Source organism: Colius striatus, chromosome 1 (genome assembly GCF_028858725.1).
Source record: "Colius striatus isolate bColStr4 chromosome 1, bColStr4.1.hap1, whole genome shotgun sequence".
Taxonomy (NCBI): Eukaryota; Metazoa; Chordata; class Aves; order Coliiformes; family Coliidae; genus Colius; species Colius striatus.
In genome coordinates this window covers 22,650,323-22,675,341 of record NC_084759.1, presented here as the reverse complement: position 1 = coordinate 22,675,341, position 25,019 = coordinate 22,650,323, and the positions used below count along the sequence as shown (strand labels likewise).

The following is a 25,019-nucleotide window of genomic DNA, read 5'->3' as shown; positions in this document are numbered from 1 at the left end:
TAAAAGTTAATGTGACATGCAAAAAAAAACCCCTAAAAAGAACACCTAACAACCCACTACAGAAATACAGAGCTGAACATATATAAGACAAAGACCTACCGAGTGACTTTTCCTCTTCAGACTGCCTCTTCCCCAAGGTCTTATTTTGGAAGTTTCTTCCCAGTCTGTCACTGAAGGACTGTGCAGTGTTAATTTGTGCTCCAGATTCTGAAAGATCATCTTCCATAAAAGCTCTCGCACTTTCTATAGCCTCCACTTCCAAGTAATTTTTTGGAGTTTGCAGAAGATCAATATTAATTTCTGTTCTAGCAGTAGCACTGCATGAAATTGCTTCAGATGCTGTTTTCATCCCCAGAGTCAGCTGCCCTTTCCCTAAAGATCCAGTCTCCTCTTGCTGAAAGCTATTTTTAAATAACTGCTCATTTTCCTTACTATGTGGCAAATACTCAGACATTTTGACACGGTGAGCGCTTGGAAAAAGCTTCATTTCCTCTGAACAGATGCTTAAGTCAAAGTCCTCACTGTAACTTTTCTCAATTTGGGATTCTGAGATCACTTTATCAGTTGAAGATTTTACATGTTGACCACTCTCTTCAAACGAACTAAGCTGATCTGTGATGCAAAGCCCACTGCTCAAGAAGTCATCAGATTCTTTTAAAAGTGCTTTTGCTTTTTGATAGGCATTTTTAGAGACTGTTACCTGCTTTCCACTTGCAGTGCTGAAGCCAAAAGCAGGATGTAAAATCAATTCACTGCTGGCACTTTTTTCCTCTTTTGGTAATGCTATCTGCATTTTCCTAGGAATCACTTCATTGTGCATTTCAGGCTTTTCCATATCTTTCTCAACAAAGAGTGCATCTTGTACCTGTGATGAATTATTACCTTCCACTTCAGAAAAGAGCTGTCTTGCTTTCCTGAGTGACTCCTCTGACAGTTGCACAGGCTTACCACTTGCTGTACTAAAAAATCCAAGATTGCTTATAGAAGAATCTGACTGTTTTATCTGCTTATCCAGAACAGGCAAGTGCACTAAAGGCTTAATATTCTGTTCAAAGCATCGCCCTGGAGGATTTGGAACAGACTTTGCATTTGCAAATGTATCTTGGTGACCATTTTCACCAGCACCGGCGTTAACTTTAATAAAATGGGATGTGGCTGAATTAATCTCTTCACTTCTTATAGCACTTGAAAACTTGGTGGAATTAGGACATTCAGCATGAATGATGGAAGATGAATTTCCAGCAGTTTCTGTTTGATTAATTCTTGAGTATGTCTCAATTTCATAGTCTACAGATTCTCTGCAGTCTTCTTGAAACTTTTGTCTGACCTTTTCTAACGCACTTTCTGAAACAGAAACTGCTTTACCTTTTGCTGTACTAAACACATTTTTCTTTATATCATCCTTTCCAATTTGAACATTAAGCGGTGCTGCTTTTGAGCTGGTTAAATGAGTTTCATCTTCGGGAAGACTGAGCACTGACTGGTTTTGGCAAGCATTAACTATGGAGTCTGTGAAGCAGTTCTCATTAGCCCAAGCTTCATTTAAACGTTCTAAGTCAAATTCCTTACTGTCACAGTTCAAATGAGAAGAGCTACTTTTTGAATTTAAGAGGAGAGATTGATCAGATTTATTGTTACTATCATCAACAAATAAAGTATTCTCTGTATCTCCAGGCACAGAATTCTCTTCAAGGATATTCGATACTTTCATTAAATGGAGAGATGTAGCAGAGGGCATGGGAAAATCACGCACGTTTTCTAAATCATCTCTCTTTTCTTCCCAGTATTCTGTCTCTCTCCCTGCAAACAGCTTTCCATCTTTTGACAAAGAGCTTTTACTTAAAGGATCATTTGCCTGCCCAGGAAGGGATTCCAATTCCGACTTTCCAGGTCTGACACCAGCTTTTTTACGTGCATATGAAGTTACTGAACTACTTTCACAATCCTCTCCTAGATTAACAAGTTTATCTACCTTAACGGTATCAAGAACCACAGTGTGTTTCATGGGATCACTCTCTACTGCCCGCTGAAATTGATCTCCAGGTTCTTTGAGGACAAGATTTTTGTTCAGTTTTTCTGGATCAAATTGAGCAATGCTTTCAATACATAAATCACAGTCTTTGACACAGTTTCTACCATGTTTCCTATTCTTTAAGGGGATCTCAAAATCGTCATTATGTTTCTTTCCTATATCATCATTTTCTGCAAAAAATTGCTCAGCTTTAGCCAAAAATCCCTCAGCAATTGTTATTTTCTTGCCACTAGCAGTTTGAAAACCAGTCAGATAATTTGCCTTAATTTCATTTTTTTCAACATCTACCTCTTCCTCTAAAGGCATTTCACAATAAGAACCAATTTTCATTCTGTTTTCGTTCACCAACAGGATCTTCTCATGGGTGGTGTCTTCTCCTTCCATATTCTTAGTACTTGTCTTTTGTTTATCAGTGTTCTCCAAAGCATTTGTATCTCTTTCTCCACACTGTGCATTAAGCAGGTGTAGAGAAGCACCCAAAGTTGCATCAGAAATGGCTATCTCACCACCAGCTGGAGTTGGAAATATTTGTGACAAGCATTCATTTTCCTTTCCATCTTCTCTCAGATCATAAGACAGGTTTTCCATTACATCTGACATGCTTAAACCACGTTGTTCTTCTGCAGTTATAGTAGCATCTCCTAGACACGTTACATCTAATGAGTCTTCTTGCAAACTGTCTTCAACGTGGCAATCTCCTTGATTGAGAAGCTGTGGGGAAGTGTTAGGGTTTTGGTTTTTACTGGATGACAGACTGTTGATAGTAGTTTTAGTACTAGTGGAATTAACATTTTCACTGTCATTCATTGATCTTTTCTTCTGATTTTCCTTATTTTCCTTACACGGTATGCTAATATTTTCCTCATTTTTCTCCTGTGCATGGTGAGAAATGGCACTGGTGTTGGAAATGGCATCTACCCTTTTGAAATCTGAAACATAAACCTTTTTTCCTTTGTTTTCTTTTGTCAGGCATCTGAGGAAATTACAGTTAGATGGCATGTGTCGATTTGAATTGCAATACCTGGTATTAGTTTCAGAAGATTCAAACAAACAGTTATCATCATCTAAATCCCTGAAGAGCTCTGCAGACCTCCTCAAAGCCTCCTTAGAAATAGTTATTTTTTTACCTCCAGCTGAAGTAAAGCCTACAAAACTGGAAACGCTGTCATGTTCAGCTACTGGCAAGCTCCCATCAGATACTCTACTTTCATTTTGGTCTAAGTTAGTAAAAGTCACCTTTCTGTCACTTTTATGGAAAACCACTGTGCTTTCTTTTTCAGATTCCACCACTTTAGAGTCTTCATTTCTGCCTTCTTGCTTAGTACAATACTCGTCCTCTTTTACTTGCTTTTCAGATTTAAAAATGCTACAAAAATCAGCACCTTCCCTTGCTTCAGGAATACTTCCCACATTTGGTCTTCCGTGTGTTTCTACAGCTGCAACCTGCTGAAAACTATGACTTTGTATCCCATTACTTTGCTTTCTAAACTGTGTAAATTCAAACTGACTACCTGTTTCTTCCAGGATACTAGAAAGTTCAGCAACTTCAGCTTCTTGGCTTGCTGTCAAGGTTTGACTTATTTCTTGCAAAGCTTGTTGACTCCTAGGAAAGCTTTTACACAAGCCAACTGTACGTGGAATAAACTGTGTATGCCCAGGATCAAGAAAACTTGCCTGTGAATCTGAAGAATCAGATAAATTACGGCCCAACTTGCTTTCTGACTCTGAGAAAAGCATGTTCTCCCTTTTAACTTGATTTGAAAAGTTTCTGATTCTTTCCATGGAAGACGCTTCAAAGCATTCATTTTCAATATCTTTGAACAGCATCCTGCCTTTTGCTAAACTGACTTCAGATAATTTAATCTGCTTATTGGAAGCAGTCTGGAAGCCTCCAAAGCCCAGATTCAAACTATGAGTGTTAATATTTCCCGATGATTTCTCTTTACACTTTAAATTCTCCTTTGACTTTGTGCTGGAATGTGTAGGTGCTACTTGTTTTTCTTCCTCAGAAATTACTTCATTTAAACTGTCATCTCCACAGTCTAACAATTCTGTAGCAATCTCTACTGCTACATCATTGCAAGCAGCTGTTTGAGTGCTTGCTTTGTTTTCAGCTGACTTTGGCTTTTGACTGTCGGCTACAGCTTCTGAAAAGGCAGCAGCATCTGTTTGCTCCCCTTGTTTTAACCCAGTTCTAGCATTTTCCAAGCAGTTTATTCCCAAAGATTCAAGTACTTCTCTACAATCAACTGACCACTGATCTGCAGCATGCCTTTCATCAGCTAGTATTTTATTGCAGCAATCATTCCTGACTCCATCTATACCAAAGTTCATCTGAGTCACAGCACTATTGAAACGGCTGTTGGTCACAGGCATAGAGTCACGGCGTGTCTTGACCAAGCGTTCGTTATGCCCAGGAGAATGCCATGCAAGTTGCTCTTTAAGGCTCAGAGGTACAGTAACTCCAGCATTCACATGAGCACTTGAAGACTTGTCTTCCTCACCTTTCTCTAAGCAATTGCCTTTAGGGAGGAACCTGGAATGCTTTCTTGACATTAGGTAGGCTGAAGCTAGAACTTTACGTTTTATAGTCGAAATTTTTTCACTAATTAAGGCATCTCTTGTATCTTCTTTCTGTGTATTAAATACTTCTAAGCATGGTAATGATGTAGCAGGTTGGTCCTCTCTTGCATTTTTCCCCAAGTCTCCCAAGTCTTGTTGCTTGAGCCTGTCAATTGTTGATGATGAATTATCCATGATATCAATTTCTAAAGTACAAGAGCTGAAATTGTTTTCCTTGACATTTGATTGCAAATGCTCTCTCTCAAACAGTAAGCAGTCTACAAAAGAACACATTGCAGGGAAAAAGTGTTAATGAATTAGTTCTCATTTATGCAAACAAATGCAGATTTGGATTTGAATAAAATTTTGGCCCATAAGATCACCTCTACATGAGGTTCAAGGTGGAAGTTTCTATCCCAGAAAATAATGCTATTCTCTCACTATTATTATAACAGACCAATTAGGTACCTCGATCCCAGACTATGCAGTTGCAGAGCCACTTTATCACAAACGCAGGATTTTACACAATTTCATCTGAAACACTTACAGAAAGAGTTCTTAATAGATAAGTACTGAATATTTCAGAAAGTATTAAAAGCTTAGTTATACACTACCTTGTTCACCAACACTGGCCACGTGACAACCTTTAAATCCACACGAATTGGATGCCGAATGCGGTAATCCAGGAAAAACAGGCAATTCAGAGGTTACTTCTTCCTGTATTTTTTCTTCTTGGTACAGTAAAGTATTATTTATTGTATAAACAAATCTCTTGGATCTCTTTCTCAAGCTGGATAACATATTCAGGCTTTTAAAGTCAGACTTTGCAAGAGTATTTTCACTACTTGTTAAATGTAGGTCATTGCAATTGTCTGGAGATGTAGCACTACCTACAAGTGGGTGAGACAGAACATCAGTTACAACAGATTTAGAAGCTGCTTTCAAATGCTTGGAAAAGCTGCCATTGTAGACTAGAGAATACTTTGTGACGTTGGTACTTTCAATTAAAACAGAATTACAGTTTAAGAAGCTCATTTTGGAAACCTTCTCAGCTGTACATCCTTTTAGTAACTTTGGATCTTGAACACTCAGAGACACAGATTTTACTGGAGCTATTCCCAACGTTGGGTTGTTTTCAGGTTTTTTCACTTCATAGCACTTCTCTGACAAATTGACATGTAACAGTTTTTGTGCTTTTATCACACATGAAGTGTTCAGTACAGATGTTTCCACAGCATCATCCTTGGTTCTTATTACTGACTTCTCTTCAAAATTTTTCTCTCTATGTAAGTCAGAGGGTGGAGAGCTACATATAGGCATTTCCAAGTGAGTTACATCAAGATCAGACAAGTTCAGTTGAGACCACTGGCTTGATGGAGATGGCACGTCTTCTTTCACAGGCTCAGATGACTTGTGTGTTCTACAATCTTGCACATCTTCTGCGATCTTAAGTGACTCCAATTCCTTTTCATGTTCCATTAGACAGTCATCTTTATCATCCCACATGTATTCATCTGTGTTTTGAAGCAAAGAATCTTTCATTTCAATAGAGTGGCTCTTTTCAGTCTTTTCAGTCCAGCTAGTTGTTTTCCCTTCCTGTGAAATGCCAATCTTTCTCCTAACAGGCTGCTCAGAAGGAGCTTCTCCTTTTCCTTGTGCTTTATCTGTGCTTATTTCACATTCCTCTACTGCATCCAGAGCACGTGGCATCAGCAGAAGAGTTCCATCAGCAGGTATGTCGAATGTATCCTCAAAGCTATTCATCTCAGCAAATAAGCCATCTAACATCTCCGACTCTAAACAGTTAAAAGAAGATGGGGAGAGGAAAAGAAGTAAACAAGGAAGTTTCAGGAAATAAGTTAGGAATAGCACTGTGTTTTTACAAGTAAATAGGGCTCTCAATTTTATGGCAATTACCTTTACTCAGGACTGAGTTTGGAAAGATAAATCTATGTGTCTTTAAAGAAGGCTACTCTCCAACAGCGGAAACAGGAGGTAAAAGACACACATGCGGATGTCCTGGCCTCCCGAGGACTTTAGTGGTTATGTAGATTTCCAAGATGAAACCTGTCTAAAAGATTATTTTTCCTCTATGGACAGTAGAATATGAGTAGTAAATTTTACAAGATAAATGTCTATATTTTTTCCTCCAAAATTTATACCAGATGGTAGGCACCAAACATTTTAAGAAGATGCCTATTTTTTGTCTGTATCTGGCAGCTAAGGAAACTGTTATTTAAGTATTCATTTACTAAACTATCTTTTGCTTTGATATGGATCAGTATAGTAACTAGAAAGATTTAGAAAAGATTCATTTTTTTTTTGCCAATTGATTAGGGACCTTTTAAGAAGTTCCTCGTGATTGTTACAAATATCAGAAAAATAATGAGATTTTTATTGTGTCCAGAAATAACCTGCAGTGACGGAAAAAATAAGCTAAACTTTTTTTAGGCAACCTTAATGGTTTGCACATATCTTCTGAAACGTATGAAACCAGACCCACCTGTCAAAATATTTCACACCCAAAAATATAGCTAGGTTTTATTTTATATTTCACAATTCTTGGATGTACCACCAAAGGCTATTTTTGAGGCAGAGGAATTTAGGTAAGGAGTAGACACACAATCCTACAGATACATGGCTTTGTGTCAATCCTACAGCACCCTCTATAGCCATGCACACAGAACATATTTCTGGTAATATTCTTCCCTTCTGCTATCATTTCAACAAAAATCCAAAAGCTCACACTAAAGTGTACATTTTCATCTGTTCACTAATATTATCTAACAACAGAGAATGAAAACACGTATTCCCCCTCAGTCAAGTATTTTCTGCATTTATTTTAAAACATTTATTTTTCCTAAAGAATTTTTCAAGTTTTGAACTACTAATAGGTGAAGTAAAAGAAGAAAGGATACAGCAAGCTTTAAAAAAAGATAAAAAGCCCACTACAGAAAAATGAGTACTGGGGAGAAACTTCACAAAAAAAGCCTAATCCTTGCAATAGCTAGAAGTAGTAGTCTTGCTCCCCCTTGAGCCTGCAGCATTTGTTTCTCAGCTTTCCCATAGTCTCATGCCTTCACTTACGCCAGTACTCATATGGGTGCCATCCAGCGGCATGGTAACCTGATGTAATTCCTTGACTCGACAGAAACCAATTCCTTTTTTAAGGCTAGATTAGTTTTACAAAGTTGAATCAAATCAGGAAGTAGGAGTACACAGCTGGCAGAGGAAAGAGACAAATCAGCTTAGGGTAGCTTTACCCTCAGTCTTGATTCACAGTATATTTGGTAGTAAAGCATCAACACATACCAAAATCTTTGATGTCATCTTCAGCATTTAGCTTTACTGTCTCTGGTACGGACAGCATACTCGTGTCACTTGACCCAGGACATTTATTGTGGTTGGAAAAAAGGGTGTGCAAACTCTGTAAGCCAAAGACATAGCTGTGATATTACATACCAGCAAGTGTCACTTCAACAGTAAAGCACACAACTCTAAACATTTACTGCAGTATCTGAATAATTCTGCACCTCAAAGTGGGAGGTAACATTTTCACAGGTACACTTGAAAAGAAATAAACAGATCATTCTCATTTTCAATGCAAAACAGGTTCCATTCTACAATCAATTTAAGGGCAGCAAATGGGCTCAGCAGTTGCAAACCTCTCAAACACAGGCGACAGGAGGAAGAAGAAAGATGCTTTGCTTATTTTCACTTGTAGCGGTTTGTTAACTGTGAAGTTTCAGGTAGTTATTAATCAAATGCAAATATGTAACTGAATCATACTGGCACCATCCCCAGTTTTCAGTCTGAATCATCATTCAGCTTTCATATGTGCAGAGTAAAACTACAACTTTGTAGGAACTCTCCCTATAGTAACAATATCAAAAGACTGAAATTAATACTCAATTTCAACTCTTGGTATAGTGTTTGAGCACAAGAAGTTGCTGGATAATATAAGGCAAACAGTAACTCCCCAAACTCCTACAGAAGAGGAAGAAAAACAAACCGACCAACCCTCAGATAAATAGCATGTTGCAGTTCCTAGGTTTGATTTCCCTATGAATGACTCCCACTGCTGCTGAATCCAAGCGGTTTTGCCTTTTTCAAAAAAGCAACATAGCAAAAACATTCCTGAAAGGGGGTTGTTTGTAAAACCACAGTCTACAGCCAGGTTTGGCAAATTTAGTTTTGTGAGCAGTATCTTTTAAAAATATCCAGATAGGAGGGCAAGAATGAAAATGACAGTGTTTTTTATTCTTGGCTCAAGGATTGTAGACAGGTAACTAAGTTGCTTAACTGCAATTAAAGAACAGCATAGCTCTTAAAACTACTTACTCTCTCAGCCCTTTCATCCTGCTGCTTTGCTCCAGAAATAGAATCATTCTCTCTAGCTTTAGAAGAAAGAAGACAAGTCAATTCATTTGCTCCTAAGCACCTCGCTGAGTGTGTTGTGTTTTCAAATGGTTTCTTTTGGACTATTTTAAATGCAACAGAAATCTATAAACAAAAAAACCTACTAAAAAAACTAACCAAAAGTTCTAACTAAAAAGTCCTACAGGTGGGGCTAAGGGACAGTGCGCAAAAGCAGTTTCACAAGCACACAAGAACATCCCAAATCACAGGTTGCAGTTGCTTTTATCTAGGTAGACAGGTTACCACTCCAAAACTACCATCACTGTCAGTTCCCTTTCCAGAAGTTATTCATTGCATTATTCTAATTTTTTTCTGTCACGGGATCTAGATGAGATCCTTGGGTCTGTCAGGGCTTTTTGTTTTCCATTTCCTCCCACAGAGCAGCAATATCTTTTCACTTGCACTACAAAAGGAGAAAGTGAGGCCTAAAGAGCAATATATTCAAATAACAAGTTTCACAGACGTGGCATCTAGGTTCCACATGGCAGACAAATGACCCAGTATTTTCTTCTACAGGTGCCAGATGGCAAAGAGCGGGCGTAACTCCTACAAAATACTAGGCTCATCCAGGAAGTGGGAGAATGAGGAGAGCTCAAACCACAACTCATCTCCCAGAAGAAAGTCATTAGGCCCTGCTTTTCAAGTGACATCATTCCGAGCCCGTGAACATCCAGACTGGCACAACTCAGTAGCCTTGTGAATAGTACCACCCTCTCCCTGCCAAAAGAGGAATCATGGAGCATCTCAAGTTGGAAAAGATCCCTGAGGATCATCAAGTCCCACACGTTGCTTCTTGCAGAACTACCTAAAACTAAACCATATGACTGAAAATCATCATCCTTGAACTCTTGACAGGCTTGGTGCTGTGACCAGTTCTTGCACAAGGAGATTCCCAGTTCTTCTATGCATTCTTCATATGCTTTCTATGCTTGCATGTTCCATATGCTTTATATAGTGATAGTTTAACAACATTAAAAAGAGCGACATCAGGAGGCAAGCTGACATCCAGGTCTTCCCATTTTCTCAAGAGTTTTCTTCAACAAATCGTGAAGTCAGATTTCATTTTGCTTATCATATGCTAATGAAGTCCCACTTGGAGCAACACCATGGGTCAGGGCCTGATGTTTAAAACAGTTCTCACCCACTCAGTCTCATCCTCAGTAATGCTGGCTCAGCTGTCTCTGCAACTGTGCAGTAAATAAGGTCCACAAATTGCTCTGTCCAAACAACCCAGGAAATATAGTCTTCAGTTGGATCTGTACCTCTGTCTGTCTCACTGTACCAGTATGGTGGTAAGCACAGTGAGGGGTCTTAAAAACTACTGAAGCCAGCAATGCTGCTGGATTTATTCTGCAGGCTACCTACTTAGGTTTCATAAATATACTCACATGATTTAACCTTGTAGTATCTAGCTTTTGTGATAGTGCAAGTCATTATCTTCCTACGCATTGCTATGTTATTTCCAAATTTATATTCCCTATTCCATTATAGAAAGAAAGAAAACTTTTTAAAGCAATGCCACATTTAATTTCATCTCTTCCTTTTATGGCTGCATTATTTAAAGTGACCCACTAAGCATCACCATAAGAGTTTTCCCCTTAGAATAATAAAACACATCACACTAAGTGAACTCTCAGTGTCAAACTCAGAAGCTTGTAACCCTTAGTTACTGTTCATTTATAGAGATACCTATTATCACTGTTGCACCAAGTGTAGGAGGTGTGGCTAAAGAACTTGACCAGGACATATCTGGATCCAGTTCCGCTCCCAGACTTTCAGAAATACGTTTTGGAGTTCTGATCTGAAAACATATTTAACAATTATTATTTCTGTGCAGAATTCTAAATGTATTACTCAAAAAAAATAAACTAAAATTCAGGAGTACAATATTTACCTCCAAAAGTTTTGGTGTGCAAAACAAGCTTCCATATGGTCCTAAAAGACATGACGTAATAAGTAATACCTGGAACATAGGATTTACATCTACAGATATGTTTCAAACCAAAAAGCTAAAATACAAACCAGGAACATTGCTTCTCTGAGGTGTTCTGTAAATATTCCTTAAAACAGTTGGACTGCAAAACAAAAGGAAATTGAAAAATATTAATTTCATCTCTCAATATCTGAAAGTGTTTCAGACACTACATAAATGACTAACTCCATTATTTTCTTTCAGTGCAACCTCAGTGATTTCCCTGACTAAATAAAATGTAGATTTCTCCTGACCATCAGTCAGTATTTTAAACCTTACTGTAAGTTTATTACGAACTGTAAAGTGCCTCTTCTGTGAAACATGTTAATTTCCAGCGATCATTTGTCTGACAAGTAGCATAACAGAATGTATGAAACTATGGAAACTGGCTTAACTTAATTAAATAATCAGTTTAACTGTTCTTATAATCAACAGGAGTACTTTGAGCAGATTTATCTGAAATGTATACATGTCAATGTAAAAAGCAAGACTATTACTAAGAAATTAGCTTTACAAATTACTACTTGAGAAGCACATGATACATCACTACTACTCTTTCTTGCACTGGATGCTGAGAATTTGGGAAGATGAAATAATGTCAACAAATGCCACATGACAGCTTGAAGGAGTACAAAAATAAAAAGGAAGAACAACTGTAAGCAACAAAATGTTCAAAATTAGCTACTGTTCTACTTTCAATTTGATTCGCAATCTACAAGTCTCATAAACACACCAGAAAATTCACTGCTCTGAAAAAAAAAGTCAAATATGGTGATTTTAATGTTGCTTGTTGAGTAAAATCAAGTTTATCTTATATTTATGTTGACATATTTAACATACCTAGCAGCAAGACAGTTGCGGCAGGTACCAGGAGGAGAAGCAAATATTTCGTTTCCTTGATCTATTTTTCTTCTTGTGATACTTGGGCTTATCAAATTGTCTCTGTCTGTAACATTGAATATAATAATCAACACAACTCTGGAAAACTACCAGTAATGGTTTCAATTTTGAAATGTAAAGACAAGCTTTAAAAAGTCTTACTCAACATCTGATTTTAAGTTAAAAATAAACCCAAAAAACCCAGCGCTACTTTCTCTTCTGCTGTTTTGAACATGTTCACATTCTGTATTCAAAGAATGCTAAGCACATTTCAAATGCACAGTCAAAAACCTACTCATTAGGCTACCTTATTCACTTGATACATATGTGTTTCGGGGTGTATCCTTGATACTAACTCAAGTCCTATATTCCATTTCAGTTTTAAAATACCCTACTGCGCCTTTCTTGTCATTGCAGAAGTTATCCTTAGAGGAAACTCCATACATGCCAACATGCAATTGTACCAGCTTTCCCTCAGATTTATTTAAGACATATCCTTCATTATTTGAATAAGCAGTAAAAAGCAGAAAATTGTCACTGGTAGCAGGAGTAATTTATATGCTACGCATCTCCAGGTAAAAAAGTGTGCCCACGAAAGCAGCAGAATCCTCTGAGCAGTGAGCCCCTCACATGAATGAGCAACTCCTCAAAAGAATCCCTACTCAGAAATTTCCAAACAGATTCCATATCAGAAGTTACACATAGATATCTGCATTTCTCTCTGCTTCCGAGTCCATGCAGAATCACAGAATCACTTAGGCTGGAAAAGACCAACCGATTTTTAAGTCTAGCCATTAACCTAGCACTTCCACGTCCAACACTAAACCATGTCCCTAAGCACCACATCTACATGTCTTGTGAATAGCCTCCAGGGATAATGACTCTACCACATCCCCGGGCAGCCTGTTCCAAGGCTTGACAAACATTTTGGTAAAGAATTTTTTCCTAATATCCAATCTAAAACTCTCCTGGCACAACTTGAGGCCATTTCTTATCCTAACACTTGTTACCAGGGAGAAGAGACCAACATCCACCTAGCTACAGCCTCCTTTTAGGTAGTTACAGAGAGCAACAAGGTCTGAGTTTTCTCTTCTACAGACTAAACAACCCCAGTTCCCTCAGCTGCCTCTCGTCAGACTTGTGCTCCAGACCCTTCAAGAGCTTTGTTGCCCTTCTCTGGATACCTTGATGTCCCCATATGCATAGCATGGTTGCATCTCAGTACCATATCAAGGTGAAATCCATCCACGTGTGTGTTTTAGCAGGAATGAAACCTAAGTACATCGACCAGATGGCTCTAACAACAACAAAAAAAACCAAACTAGGAGAAGATCTCAGGCTAGCCACACAAACTTTGGTAACAGTCGTCTTGCCTTCCTTAGGGAGTGTATACACACATCTGCATGCACACAGAGCAAAAGTAATCATTTTGAAACAGAATTCATAAGGTTCCTTTGTTTGCAATTCATTTAATGCTGTCAAGAGTTCACTAAGGACTTAACATTGTAAAAGTTCAAATGGTTAAATTTAGAAGAAACGTGTTCTCAGCTGAGAATAAGTCGAGAAGTTCGGCAGTAAACGTCCTTGTTTCCAAATTGAAATGTGTTACTTCTTTCCATGACTTACAGTTTTAGTAACTCAAAGAGCTTAGTGCTTCTAAATCTTTCTATGAAAGTGCCCCAGAGATTGCTTCATACTTCAGCATGATAAGCACCCTTCATTCTCTTGAAAAGAATTTCAGAGACTTTATATAAATCAAAAATCAGACTACCAAAGAAAATTCACCCTGGTTCTCAGTCAACAGGTTACACTGATAAGCTCATATCTCATTAACAGCATTTAGAGTATTTGGACCACTGCAACATCTTTTCTCCAGAGAACTCTGCATATATGTATACATCAGATAATTGAAAGGTTGAATTTATTAGTAAGATCAGTCCTGCATTTTTATAGATGGTCTTCAGAAGCCTACCAAGACAAGGTTTTTTAGTCGTAACGTTTCTGCAGTAGCATTATCTATTACACTAATAATCATTAGCTACAACAACATAACCTAAGAAAAAGAAGAAATCTCTTGCTTCTGGAGGGCACAGGCAGCCTTTAAGTACCACTTCAAAAAGAAACAAATAAAAATTACTCACTTGCTCCTATTTTTTTCTGTTCCAGTTCTTTTCCAGGAGAAGAATAAAGTGGCAATGTTACATTTTGTTCTTTAAAAATCAGCGGAGTTGATGCCAGCTGACTGTATGTAGGAGCTTTTGACCTTGGAGTTTTAAAAGTTGTTTGATCAAGCCAGCCACAGGGACCACCATGTTCTCCTAACCACTTAGGCTCATATGGGGGTGCTTCTGCACTGAGTTCTTCAAACCAGTTGAGACTGATAGGCCCTAAGTCTATGAAGAAAAACATAAGTAAAACCACAGGAAAAAAACAGGATTGTCCACGCAGGATGAGAAAGTACATTAGTCATTTAAACACTAGCAGAAAAACACATTGTTCCTTCCCTTGTCATACTAATGTTCCTTTTGCTTCTTGACACCTTTGAACGCTGGTACACACAAAATACAGAAGAATGCCTGCCCAAGTTGTCAGACCAGTTTGAGAATATCCAGTTTCTTTAAAAATAAAATCATAGTTCTGGCTTTTAGTTTATCTCTTATTTTACTCTGTAAATGAGTGGCAAGTTAAATGGGTTCCTTTTAACATTACGTCATACTGCTACAGGTGCGCTCAGCAAAAGACTAAACCTGGCCTGCATGTGGGTGCATAAGGAGGCCACAACTGAAAAAACAAGTACAAAAAAAGGAACTGCACACATATAATGAAAAAAGCTACAGATACAAACTTAAAGAAACAGTAAAAACAGAAGAAATTAGGAAATACAGATTTGAGGCAAGAAGAATAGCAAACAAGTTGCATAATGCTCTTCTACGGAACACACAGCAGATATATATAAAATATTGATGTCCAGAAAGCAACTCTAATCAAAATTATTTACGGCAGAGAAGCTGTACCTGATTCACTGCAATGTGCCTTAAATAGTTCAAAGAAAGTTGGTCTTTCCACAGGTTTGCAGGCCATTTTCTTACCCATAACATTACTGGAACACTTGTTGAAAAACCTGAGAAGAAATAAGAATGCATTTTCATACAGTGCTACTCTAATGCCGGGGGCTGTAAGTCTTAAGCCTGCTTTCATGCATTTCTTGGTAGGGCTGTCACTGCCCAGCCTGTTTAACTTTATGCTTGTGATGCATGTGCTCAAACACTGAAACAATGAACGTGGTATGAAAACAACAGCCAAGAGCAGCATAGAGAATTACATCTGAGCCAATAAAAACACGCAGGAGAAAAATCAAGATGGAATAGGCAGAACATTTTTGAGGTATTTTTAATAAAAACCTACACTCATTACTAGATGTTAAGATAGAAGATATACTATTAAATATGAACTCTTAGAGTCATTACAACTTTTCGTGCCAATAACTTCATTTTAAGTTTCTTTCAAGCGGAGCAGACATTGTCAATTCCATAACTCCATTAAGAAGCAGGTGTAAGCAAAATGGCCACAGAAACTTTCCTGTTTAACACTTTACCACATGATGGTCACTTCATACACGCTGCCGTACCGAAACGTGGGGAAAGACAGACATTTAACAAAAGGGTAAAGGTTTCCCTAACAGAGTCAAGAAAGTTTAAGTCGCCTCATAAGTACACTACAAAACGCGATGCGACTAACCCACACTGCTTCCCGCTGGGGAAAGCTCCTGCCGGACAACCACCCACGTACCGGCCTGAGGAGCCGCTACCGCGTCACCCCACAGGGCCGAGGGGCCTCAGAAGACGAGCCCAAACCACTGCCCCCACCCCCAGCAGGCCGGTAACCGCAAAGTCCCGCGCAGGCTGCGCGGACGGGGCCTCCCCGGAGGATTTATTAACCCCTGAGGGCAGCAAAGCAGGGACGTTCCCCGGGGCAGGGCCGCAGGCCGGGCGTTTACCTCCCGCCGGCCCCTGGGGCGCTGCGGCGGCCGCAGCATCGCCTCACGCGTGAGGCGGGCGGGCCTCCCCCGCACAGACGGCAGCGCGCGAGCGGAGCGGGGCGGGGCGGGGCGGGGGAAGGAGAGCGGCCCCGTGCCCAGGGCCACCGCCGCCAGGCTCAAAGCTTCGCGCCAACGCGCCCGGCGCCTGCGCACCGCCAGCACCGCCCCCGGCAGCCGCCGCCGCGCGGCCCCGCGCTCCGCCCTCCCTCCCGTCCTTCCGCTGGGCGGGGACACGGGAGGCAGGGCGAGGGGGACGGAGAGATGAGGGGCGGGACGGCCGCCAGCGGAGCAAGGACCGTGGCTTCTGTAAAATCTCTCCCTGCCCGGCTGATTTCTCACAATGCAAAGAGGGAGCGTCCTGGGCCAAATGACAGCCAGTTGCCTGTATCCACACGTCCCCATATACATGACAAAGTATCTCACCCAAAGCTGACATATTCCACCTTGCTGTTCACAATAGCAGCTAACGCCTATGTCTCAGAAAAAGGCTCCAGAAGTCTTACAGTGAGCAGCAGTAGTGTGACGGAGAGTCACCGCCTGTGGAGGTCTCAGCCTCAGCTTTTAGTTAGGTTAGGTCTTGGCACGTGAAGTTTTACAGTTGTTATAATAAAGAGAATTATTCTTACCTTCCACGTACATGTCTCTTCACTTTTTTGATAAATCTCTAGCCTCAGCATTAAGTCCATAAAATAACTTCGAGTTGCATGGAAAATTCTAATGATGACCAATTTTGAGTTAGCCATCTCTCATCTGCTCTTGTGTTACAATGGAGTCTTTTTTTCCTACCTTTCCATACCAGTCATTTTACACAGTTTTATCATACCACCTACATATTCATCTGTCACCTCCTTCAGTGTCTCTTCATACAATTGTATTTCTATGTACTGCCTCCTTCCAACAAGCTTCTTTCACTTCTAATCCTGCAGTGCTCTGGAAAGCTGCAGTAACTGGTTCTTCCCAAAGCATTTTAGAGGAAACCATACCATTGTTTTGAGTTTCCCATTCAATGTCCACCCTCCTCCCAACATACTGTAACAACTTACTCTTTTTGCAGCCACGCTGCAGTTGTGTCATCTCAATACCTTGTCTGCTTTAGGCTGATACAGATGGTGCTTTGAAAACCCAAGCATGATATAGAGGCTTGAGACATCTTGCTTTTAACTATGATGTATGTGTGTTTCCTGAATCTTAACCTCTTTTTGTTACATTAAAATGTTGTTTTTTACTGACTTATTTCAGGCACTTGAACGGATCTTTCTCAAATATGCTGTGAAAGTTTAAAGACATTCCTACCAGCTCTTCTCTAGTATCTATTTTGTTGGCTCACTTAATTTTATAATGCAACACTTTTATAAAGGTGGTGAAAAGTCATGCAAAGATATTATTTCTCACCACAGCAGGTCCAGGGATTTGGAGATTCCACAGTCTCTAAAGATTCACATGCACACTTTGGATGATTTAATTATATGTTTTTAACTATATTACCTTAGAATTAAACCAAAGTGATGCAATTATAGAAGAAGAACCATTAGTCTAATATGTGCTTGTATTGCTAAACTTTATTTCACTATACAGGTATTAAGCCACTTTTTCGGCTTTGTACAAACTGAAGTATATTCCATCTTTTCCTAAACCAAACTAGTTGATAGAAAAGCTGTGTGTAGACAATCCCCAAGTAACCGTGCAATGAAGGTGCTCAGACCACAGAATCACAGAATGATTTCATTGGAAAGGACCTTGTTATCCTCGAGTTCCAACTCCCCTGCAGAGGGCAGGGTTAAAGACGTCTTTTCAGAGATGTAATTGCCTGCATTCTTCACTCTGTAGTGTGTGAGGTACCCAGTTTATCTGGGCTTTGTTAGTTTCCCAACCCCCCTTTTCCTTCTTTTAAAACCATAAACAGGAGTTGTGAGCAGGTAGCCTTCCTTTCCCTCACTATGAAAACCATGGTTGTCCCAGCTATGGCTGAATTATATCTATGGAGCCTTGCTCACATAGCTCTGTCAAAATCTTTATCTCGGGGGTTTTAACCCCCGAGATTTTACTGAGCCCTGGATTTGCTACTGCAGATTCTAACCCTGTGGCTGCATCTCCTAGCTGAAGCTGCAAGAGGAAGGCCTCTGTGTGCAGAGTGAGTCTGCATGCATGCAGCTGCAAGTTGGCTGGCTCTGCGCTGGCCACAGAGACCCCGGTGAAATGAGGAAGGGAAAAGCTCTACCTGATGGCTGGAACAAGAGCCTCATTGCTGCCGTGTCCGGACTCCCCACACCGCGTGCTTGCACACATACCCATCCTTGTTTTGTCTGTGCCACCAGGAAAATGCTCTGTCAGCAGTCAATCAGCTGCACCCCTCTCCCCCCCACCCACTCCCGCGGGCTGAGGGCCAATTTCCCCATCAATTAGCATCAATTAGCAGCAGCTCTCCAGACAGGATAAAAGCTGGGCAAGGAAGTGAGAGCTGAAGTTTGGGTAGCCATGATCATGGAGGGTTTTGTCTATCACCCCTTCAGCACGTACCAGAGCTTCAGAGGCAACCTCACGCCCAGCCGCAGCGCGGATTCCGCGGTAAAGCAGCCCAGCTGGAAGCAGGGCAAGAGCAGTGGCATCAGCCCCCTCCTCGGGGGGCCGTTCAGCCCCATGCCCTCCGACTACCTGGACCGGTACCGCCGGGCGCAGCTGCAGGCGCTGCTGTCCCAGGTGAGCCCGGCGCTGGCCCCGCGGCTGCGCTGGGCCAGCACCAGGGACGTGGGCGTGCAGGTGAGCCTGCGGGCAGAGGCGGCCGTGCAGTGCTCGCTGGGGCCGCGTACGCTGCCCGTCGGACACCCTCTCAGCCCTGCCGCCTTCCGCGGCCCCGGGCACCTGGCTCTCTACTCGCCCGTGCCCGACCGGCGCCTCTTCACGCTGCCCGAGGCCACTGGACCCCAGGAGAAAGAGAAAGTGTCCCAAACGACGCCCGAGGAACAGCAGGCGGAGGATGGTGGCAGCGAGCTGCTGGAGGGCCAGACTTGGGCCGCCCCAGAGAGTGAGGAGGCCGGGGACCCCAGACGTCGAAACGCCTTCCAGGTGTGCAGGCTGGGGCGCCGGGCTGGGCAGAGGCCGGCTCCCGGTGCGGCCGCTCCGGGCAAGACGGGTGCGGGCTGAACCACGAAGGAGGCTGGTGAGAGAGCTGCTCTTGAGCCGCAAAAGGCACAGTGGTCCCTGCTCTGGCTCCTCTCTCACAGCCCCTGGCCCCGGGCTGGTGGTCTTCCTCGCGGCAGTGGAGCCTCCTGCCTGTGAAAAGAGGCGGTGCAGTGAGGGAGCTGGGCTGAGTGTACTTGTGCTGCTGCTCAGTGAACTTTCTCCCTGCAGTTTTTGGAGCAGAAGTATGGCTATTTCCACTGTAAGGACTGCAAGACCAGATGGGAGAGTGCTTATGTGTGGTGTATTTCTGGAACTAACAAGGTAGTTGAGTAACTTCTTGCTCCCAAGACTTTTAAGTACCAAATATCTGACAAAGAGGATGTACCTGTACTGAACACTAAGTCTCTATAATAACTAAGAACTTGTTTGTTGGGTTTTTTTTTTCAGGTATACTTCAAGCAGCTGTGTCGGAAATGCCAGAAGGGCTTCAATCCCTATCGAGTGGAAGCAATCCAGTGCCAGGTAAGTTATGGATATCTGCATCCTGGTGAGACTGCTAGAATTTGTCATACTCTAATAGTTTACAGTTGCTGAAATTTTATACTGACTTTATCTGGAAGAGACCTTGCTTTCATCGAAGTACAAGGGAAAGTTACTTGAGAAGAGTGTTATGGGAGAAGACTCCTACTGCAGATGGCTTACATGAACTGTTTACTGTTCATACAGTGTTATGCTTAGCTACATGTATGGTAGAGGTTTGTGTTTCTAGGTGAGAAGGCTTTTATAGCTTACCTCCACAGGGTGTTTTACTACTACAAAGGTTGGACTTGATCTTTCAGGTCTCTTCCAGCTGAAGTGATTCTATGATTCTACAGGAATTCTTTTCAGTGCATCAGCCCAAATGTGTTTCTGTGATTAAGGAGAACTAAATGTTAATCTGGTAACACAAAGTGAGCATCTTTGATTTACTACTAACGAAATGTCCCTTTTAAAGATCTGTTCAAAGACTCGTTGTTCCTGCCCTCAGAAGAAACGACACATTGATCTCAAACGACCTCATCGTCAAGAACTCTGTGGCCGCTGCAAAGGAAAGAGGCTGTCCTGCGATAACACTTACAGCTTCAAATACATTGTCTGATCCATGTGCCCTCTTCTGCTTTGTTTTGCACTTTATCAGTCTCTTTCAGTGTTTTGACTTTAGGCTTTTGACCTGGCATTGGATAATGGACAAAGACTTTTGTATTATTTATAAAATAACTTTATCGTACATATGCCATGAATAAAGTTCAATAAAAGTTTATGCTAGTTTGTTACCCCTTAGTTTCATCTTGCAGAGGTGAAAGAAGAGTATCTGGAAAGAGAGGGAACCTGTTTGTGTTCCTAAAGAAAACAGGTTCTTGTTTCTAGTCTGCCTTTAGGGAATAGTAAAAGGGGGATAGCAAGTTTTTCCTCCATTAACCCAAAGTGAACAAGTATGGAAATGTTCTGGAGAGTAAAGTCTGGGGTAAATGCATCTCCAACTGTTTCTTCCCCTTACCTGTCAAATACATTAAAAGCATAGTAGTTGGATAATCAAAGACTATAAGGCAGAAGCCTGTGTCATGTAAGATATGAAGGAAAGAAGTGTGCTTCATGCCTTCTAAGTGAGGAGAGGAAAAGAGCATTTTCAGCTGGGGAGTGTAACAAATTCTCTAGACTTCAGGTGTCTTAGAGACACAGCAAGTTCTATCTCTGTGTCTGATTCTAGTACATGCTGGTGCTTCAGAAGCTTTCCAGCTATGAAAAGGGTAGGTGGCTTAAATATAATTCAAGGGAGGAACTGAATGTGCTTTTATGGAGACAAAATGCAGTCAGGGGTCCCTGAATTACAGTACCAGTGTTGTAGAAGCACAGGGGGATGTTACTCCATGCTGTTCTAGGAGTTCAGTGAGGCTTTTTTTGGAATAAATTGATTTCTGCTCAGGCTGAAGTTTAGAAATTATATGAAGAAAGCTAAATGGTTACATCACGGGTTTTGTAGTATTAGTAAATAATTACAGAATACTTTAGAGTGGAAGGAACTTTGAGGTCTTCATAGTTGATTGAAAATCAATTTAATAGAACTGCTCAAGGTACTGATTAATAGATTGTACTTCACCTGCAGCACAGGGGCAAGTGGTGTACAGCAGGTGGTCTGTCCTGGGACCTGGCCTCAACACCTTTACCAGAGACCTGGAAGAGGCAGCAGAGCATACTTGTCAAATTCCTATATGACACCAAACTGAGAGAAACAATCAGTACAGCTGAGGGCCCTACTGCCATTTGGAGAGATCTCACTTGACTGTGAGGATGAGCTAATAAGAGGCTTACGATACTCAGCTGGGATAAGCGGAAATTCTGACCCCTGGTTGGGGAAAACCCTTCACAGTGACACAGACAAGGGACTCTATATGAAAAAAAGGTTGATCAACTGTAAATTCTGTGGAGGCCACCAAGCTAGCCACAGGGCTGGAGCACTTGCTCTGTGAGGAGACATTGAAAGAACTGGACTTAGTCTGACAATAACCTGTTGTGCTATGGGTGTTGAATAAAAATGGAGGTGGGCCCTTCAGTGTGGCACATGTAGTAAGCTGAGACAACACATATAAAATAAAACAAGATAAGATTCAGACTGAGTAAAAGGAAAAGCTTTTCCACTATGAGAACAGTCAAGTACAATAGTCCAGAGAGGCTGTGTACTCTCCACCCTTGAACATTTTCAAGACCCAGCTGGATAAAGGCCTGAATAACCTGATCTGATCTCATGGCTGATACTGCTTCGAAGTGGAGACTGGACTAGATTACCTCCTCAGGTCCACTCTAACATCAATTCTCCTCCGACCTGTAAAATATCCATGATTTTGCGAAGTGACAGAGCAGATCTCAGCTTTCACCAGCCCCTAAACATTTTTACAGACCATCTCAACCACAACTCTGTAGTTCAAAAGTGAAACACACCACTGAAATGTGAAGACTTCTCTAAGCATCGTGCATTATTTTACTTTGAAAACCAGCCGTGTGATTTGCCTTGTGTCTATTTTGTCCTGCACCTGCAACTGTGCTGCAGAGCTCTGCGGATTGCAAAATCAGAAAACCTGTAAAAGAAGTTGATTCCATCCCATTTATGCATCGATGCAAATACTTTTCAAGATCCACATAAAATTGTGCAAGCATTTTAAAAACGAAAAATGAGTGAAGAGGGCTTTACTTTTTTTCTTGAGTCGAGGCTGATATGGCAGGCTGGACAGCTTTTATTTTGCCTTTAGCGTGAGGAAAAAAACCTCACCAAAACCCAATGCAGGGACAAATAGGGCCGTTCTTGATGTTTTAACAAAAACAAACTTTCACCTTAGTTTTTGATTTTTTTTTTCAGTTACAGAACTGCTTTAGTCAACATGCTCTTCCTAGTTGAGTTGTAACTACAGACTGACAAAAAAGTCCTTACATTTCTCACCAGTTTCTTTCAGTGTTTCACCATAAAAGATGAAAAAAGGTGTCTTTTGAGGGCTGCTGATCATGGATACCATCCACAACAACATAGATTCAGACAAGAACACAATCTGTTGTGATTATATATGACTTTTATATTTAGTTAAATGGATGTACTGATCCAAGTATCAACCAAAGTTACTTCACAAAAACAGTAAGTGTATTTACAGAGTGAATAAGTTATATAGTTGTCAGAATAAAAGTGTCTCAGATGTGCAACAGATTTACATGCATACATTTAACACTGGACAGCAGTTAAATGTAAGAAAAAAACCCATACAGGTATGACTTTTAGATATATACATTACAAATAAAATAAGACATCTCTTTAAAGAAACTTAATATGAGAACTTGCATCTCACGTTAATATTTTTACTTTTTATACTCAAAATTTGTATTAAATAAAAATATGCATGCATAACAGTTCAAAAGATTTGACTCTGTGATGGGACTTTCTCCTACAAAATGGCAAGTTAAATTAGATCAACCATCCTTTAATAGTATAAATATATTCATAAAAGCAACCCTCTAGTAAAAAGCAGCCAAGGTCCTTTAAAAAAAAGAAAAAAGAAAGTCTACCAAGACCATTTACGATGCTTGGGGGGCCTAAGAACAGACCTCTGCAATATGATCCAGTACCTTCGGAGACAGTAGCCTAGTAACATTAGGAAATGTACTTCATAGCAGCTCGTTGTTTTGAGATACAGTAATCATATTCAAATTACAGTGTACATTAAACCGTAGTCCATTTACAATTTGTTTCATATACACAGGCTCTCAGCTTTTGACCAACAAGTTTGCGAGAATCTGTGGCCAGCTTCATTCTGCCCATCTTTCACTCAACCAAGTAAGAGAAAAAAGGAAATAAATGTACAAGTTGTTTTTTTTTAACAAAAAAAATATTATTTTGTGAAGGAAACATTGCACTTTTGCCAACCTAAAATTAATTTGCTATAAAGGAAGTATTGTTCAGTGTAGTAGGCTTTGGTATGCAATGGAAGTCACTTCTTCAGTAGTGAGTTGCAGTTGCTCAGTGAAATGCTAACTGATTTTTGTGCAACAGAGAACAAAGGATGTTGTCCCAGATGCTCTACGCTACCTTTGTCCTTACAGTATTGCTACACATTTGAAGTTCAGCCCATATCTTTTTAGAAGAAATCCTAAATGTAACAAGAGCGAGTACAGTTTGACCAAACCTTTGTAAGGCTGAGAAGACATTGAGCCACCTCACTCCAACAGGGCAGCACTCCCAGCTTGAACGAGGACACAAGAGTCCTGTCAGAGACTTGTGCCGGAAATGCTGGAGTCTGGAAGAAAAGTATTGATGACCCGGTAGCTCTGAGCTCTGCGAATCATGTCGCGGATCTCTATGTTCAGTTCCATTAATTTGGTACAGATTTCAGTCAGGCTCTGGTTGGAGCCCACCAGTGCATAGGTGCCCGTCTGACCCAAGGTTTGGTGCCGGAAGTAAATGTTCAGTAGTGTCTGGACTTCATCGTCAGAGCTACTTCCAAAGATATCATTGGGCCACAAAATCCTGCAATCGAACAGGAAAAGAATGTGCATATCATTAAGGGTTTATTAGCACAGATGGAAACTAGGGGATAGAGATCTCTAAAGGAAGAACTGACTCGCACACGCCTATAAGCCAGAAGCAACTCGTTGGTTTATGCTACTCGTTACTCAGACTCTGGTATCAGGCACTGAAATCACAGAAAAGCACAATTCTTACTGTCTGAAAAAAAAACCTTACAAAAACCCATTCAAATAAGTGAAAGTGAAACTGGGCTGAATGTTAGCTGATGCCATTAACATACACCTGTAAGGAATTTGCTCTATGTAAAGATTCCTAAGAGCCTCACAGAAGTACTTTCAATCTATGCAATGCAACTAAACATCTTAATTGTGGCAAGCACATATGTTTGTAGAACTGATTTGGTATCGTTACTTGTGGCATACCCTTGCAAAAGTCAATAACATCAGTGCCCCCATGCACCTTGTTGAAACTCATCAAACTAATTACACTGACTTGGCACATTACATTTCGTATCAAATTAGGAAGCTAATAAATAAATGCGTACTTTTCTAATAACATGAAAGCCTAATATGAGCCATGTGGCAAAACTTGCCTGCATTCTCTTATTTGTCGGACGGCTTTAACAAGTTCATTGTTTTTCAAACACTCCAGCATGGACTGAATAGCTGCTTCTGTGGAATTGAATGTGGGCTCAGATTCCGTTGTCAGAGGCTCAGCTGCAATGGCAGCAGTAGCATCCTTAAGATTTTTCTTCAGCTCACTCAGTTCTCTCGACATATTTAACAGCTGTTCCAAGGAGAAAGATGAGATGGGTATTTTCATTTTCCGTAGGCATGAAAGTGAGTAGGTATTTCAAGTCTGTTCTTACTATACACTGGATGTACACATTATGGAAAAGACCCATTTTAACACGTGATCTCTGCACTCTGTACCATATAGGGAAAACACAAAC

General features: G+C 40.7%; 3 protein-coding genes across 7 annotated transcripts in view; 1 reads left to right on the top strand and 2 right to left on the bottom strand.

Moving 5' to 3' along the window:
• The window catches only part of BRCA2 (BRCA2 DNA repair associated), a 34,516-nt gene extending 19,536 nt beyond the window's left edge, over positions 1-14,980 (bottom strand). The window contains 10 exon segments of the mRNA XM_010198382.2: positions 100-4,872; positions 5,209-6,390; positions 7,907-8,021; positions 8,936-8,991; positions 10,703-10,814; positions 10,908-10,948; positions 11,036-11,088; positions 11,826-11,931; positions 14,006-14,257; positions 14,879-14,980. Of these exon segments, the coding sequence (XP_010196684.2) occupies positions 100-4,872; positions 5,209-6,390; positions 7,907-8,021; positions 8,936-8,991; positions 10,703-10,814; positions 10,908-10,948; positions 11,036-11,088; positions 11,826-11,931; positions 14,006-14,257; positions 14,879-14,957 (6,769 nt within the window). The 5' untranslated portion in view covers positions 14,958-14,980.
• A 3,404-nt stretch (positions 14,981-18,384) lies between these two features.
• On the top strand, positions 18,385-20,161 carry ZAR1L (zygote arrest 1 like). Its single transcript, XM_062020453.1, has 4 exons — positions 18,385-18,966; positions 19,252-19,344; positions 19,471-19,545; positions 20,018-20,161. Exons 1-4 carry the CDS (start codon positions 18,385-18,387, stop codon positions 20,159-20,161), a joined length of 894 nt encoding a protein of 297 aa, XP_061876437.1.
• Positions 20,162-22,650: 2,489 nt separating this feature from the next.
• Positions 22,651-25,019, bottom strand: part of FRY (FRY microtubule binding protein) — a 206,451-nt gene continuing 204,082 nt past the window's right edge. For all 5 annotated transcript variants that reach the window (XM_061993519.1, XM_061993487.1, XM_061993504.1 and 2 more), the window contains 2 exons: positions 24,660-24,853; positions 22,651-24,067 (listed from right to left, as the gene is read on the bottom strand). In XM_061993519.1, coding sequence (XP_061849503.1) covers positions 23,809-24,067; positions 24,660-24,853 — 453 coding nt within the window. In that variant the 3' untranslated portion in view covers positions 22,651-23,808. The remainder of the gene's footprint in view (positions 24,068-24,659; positions 24,854-25,019) is intronic.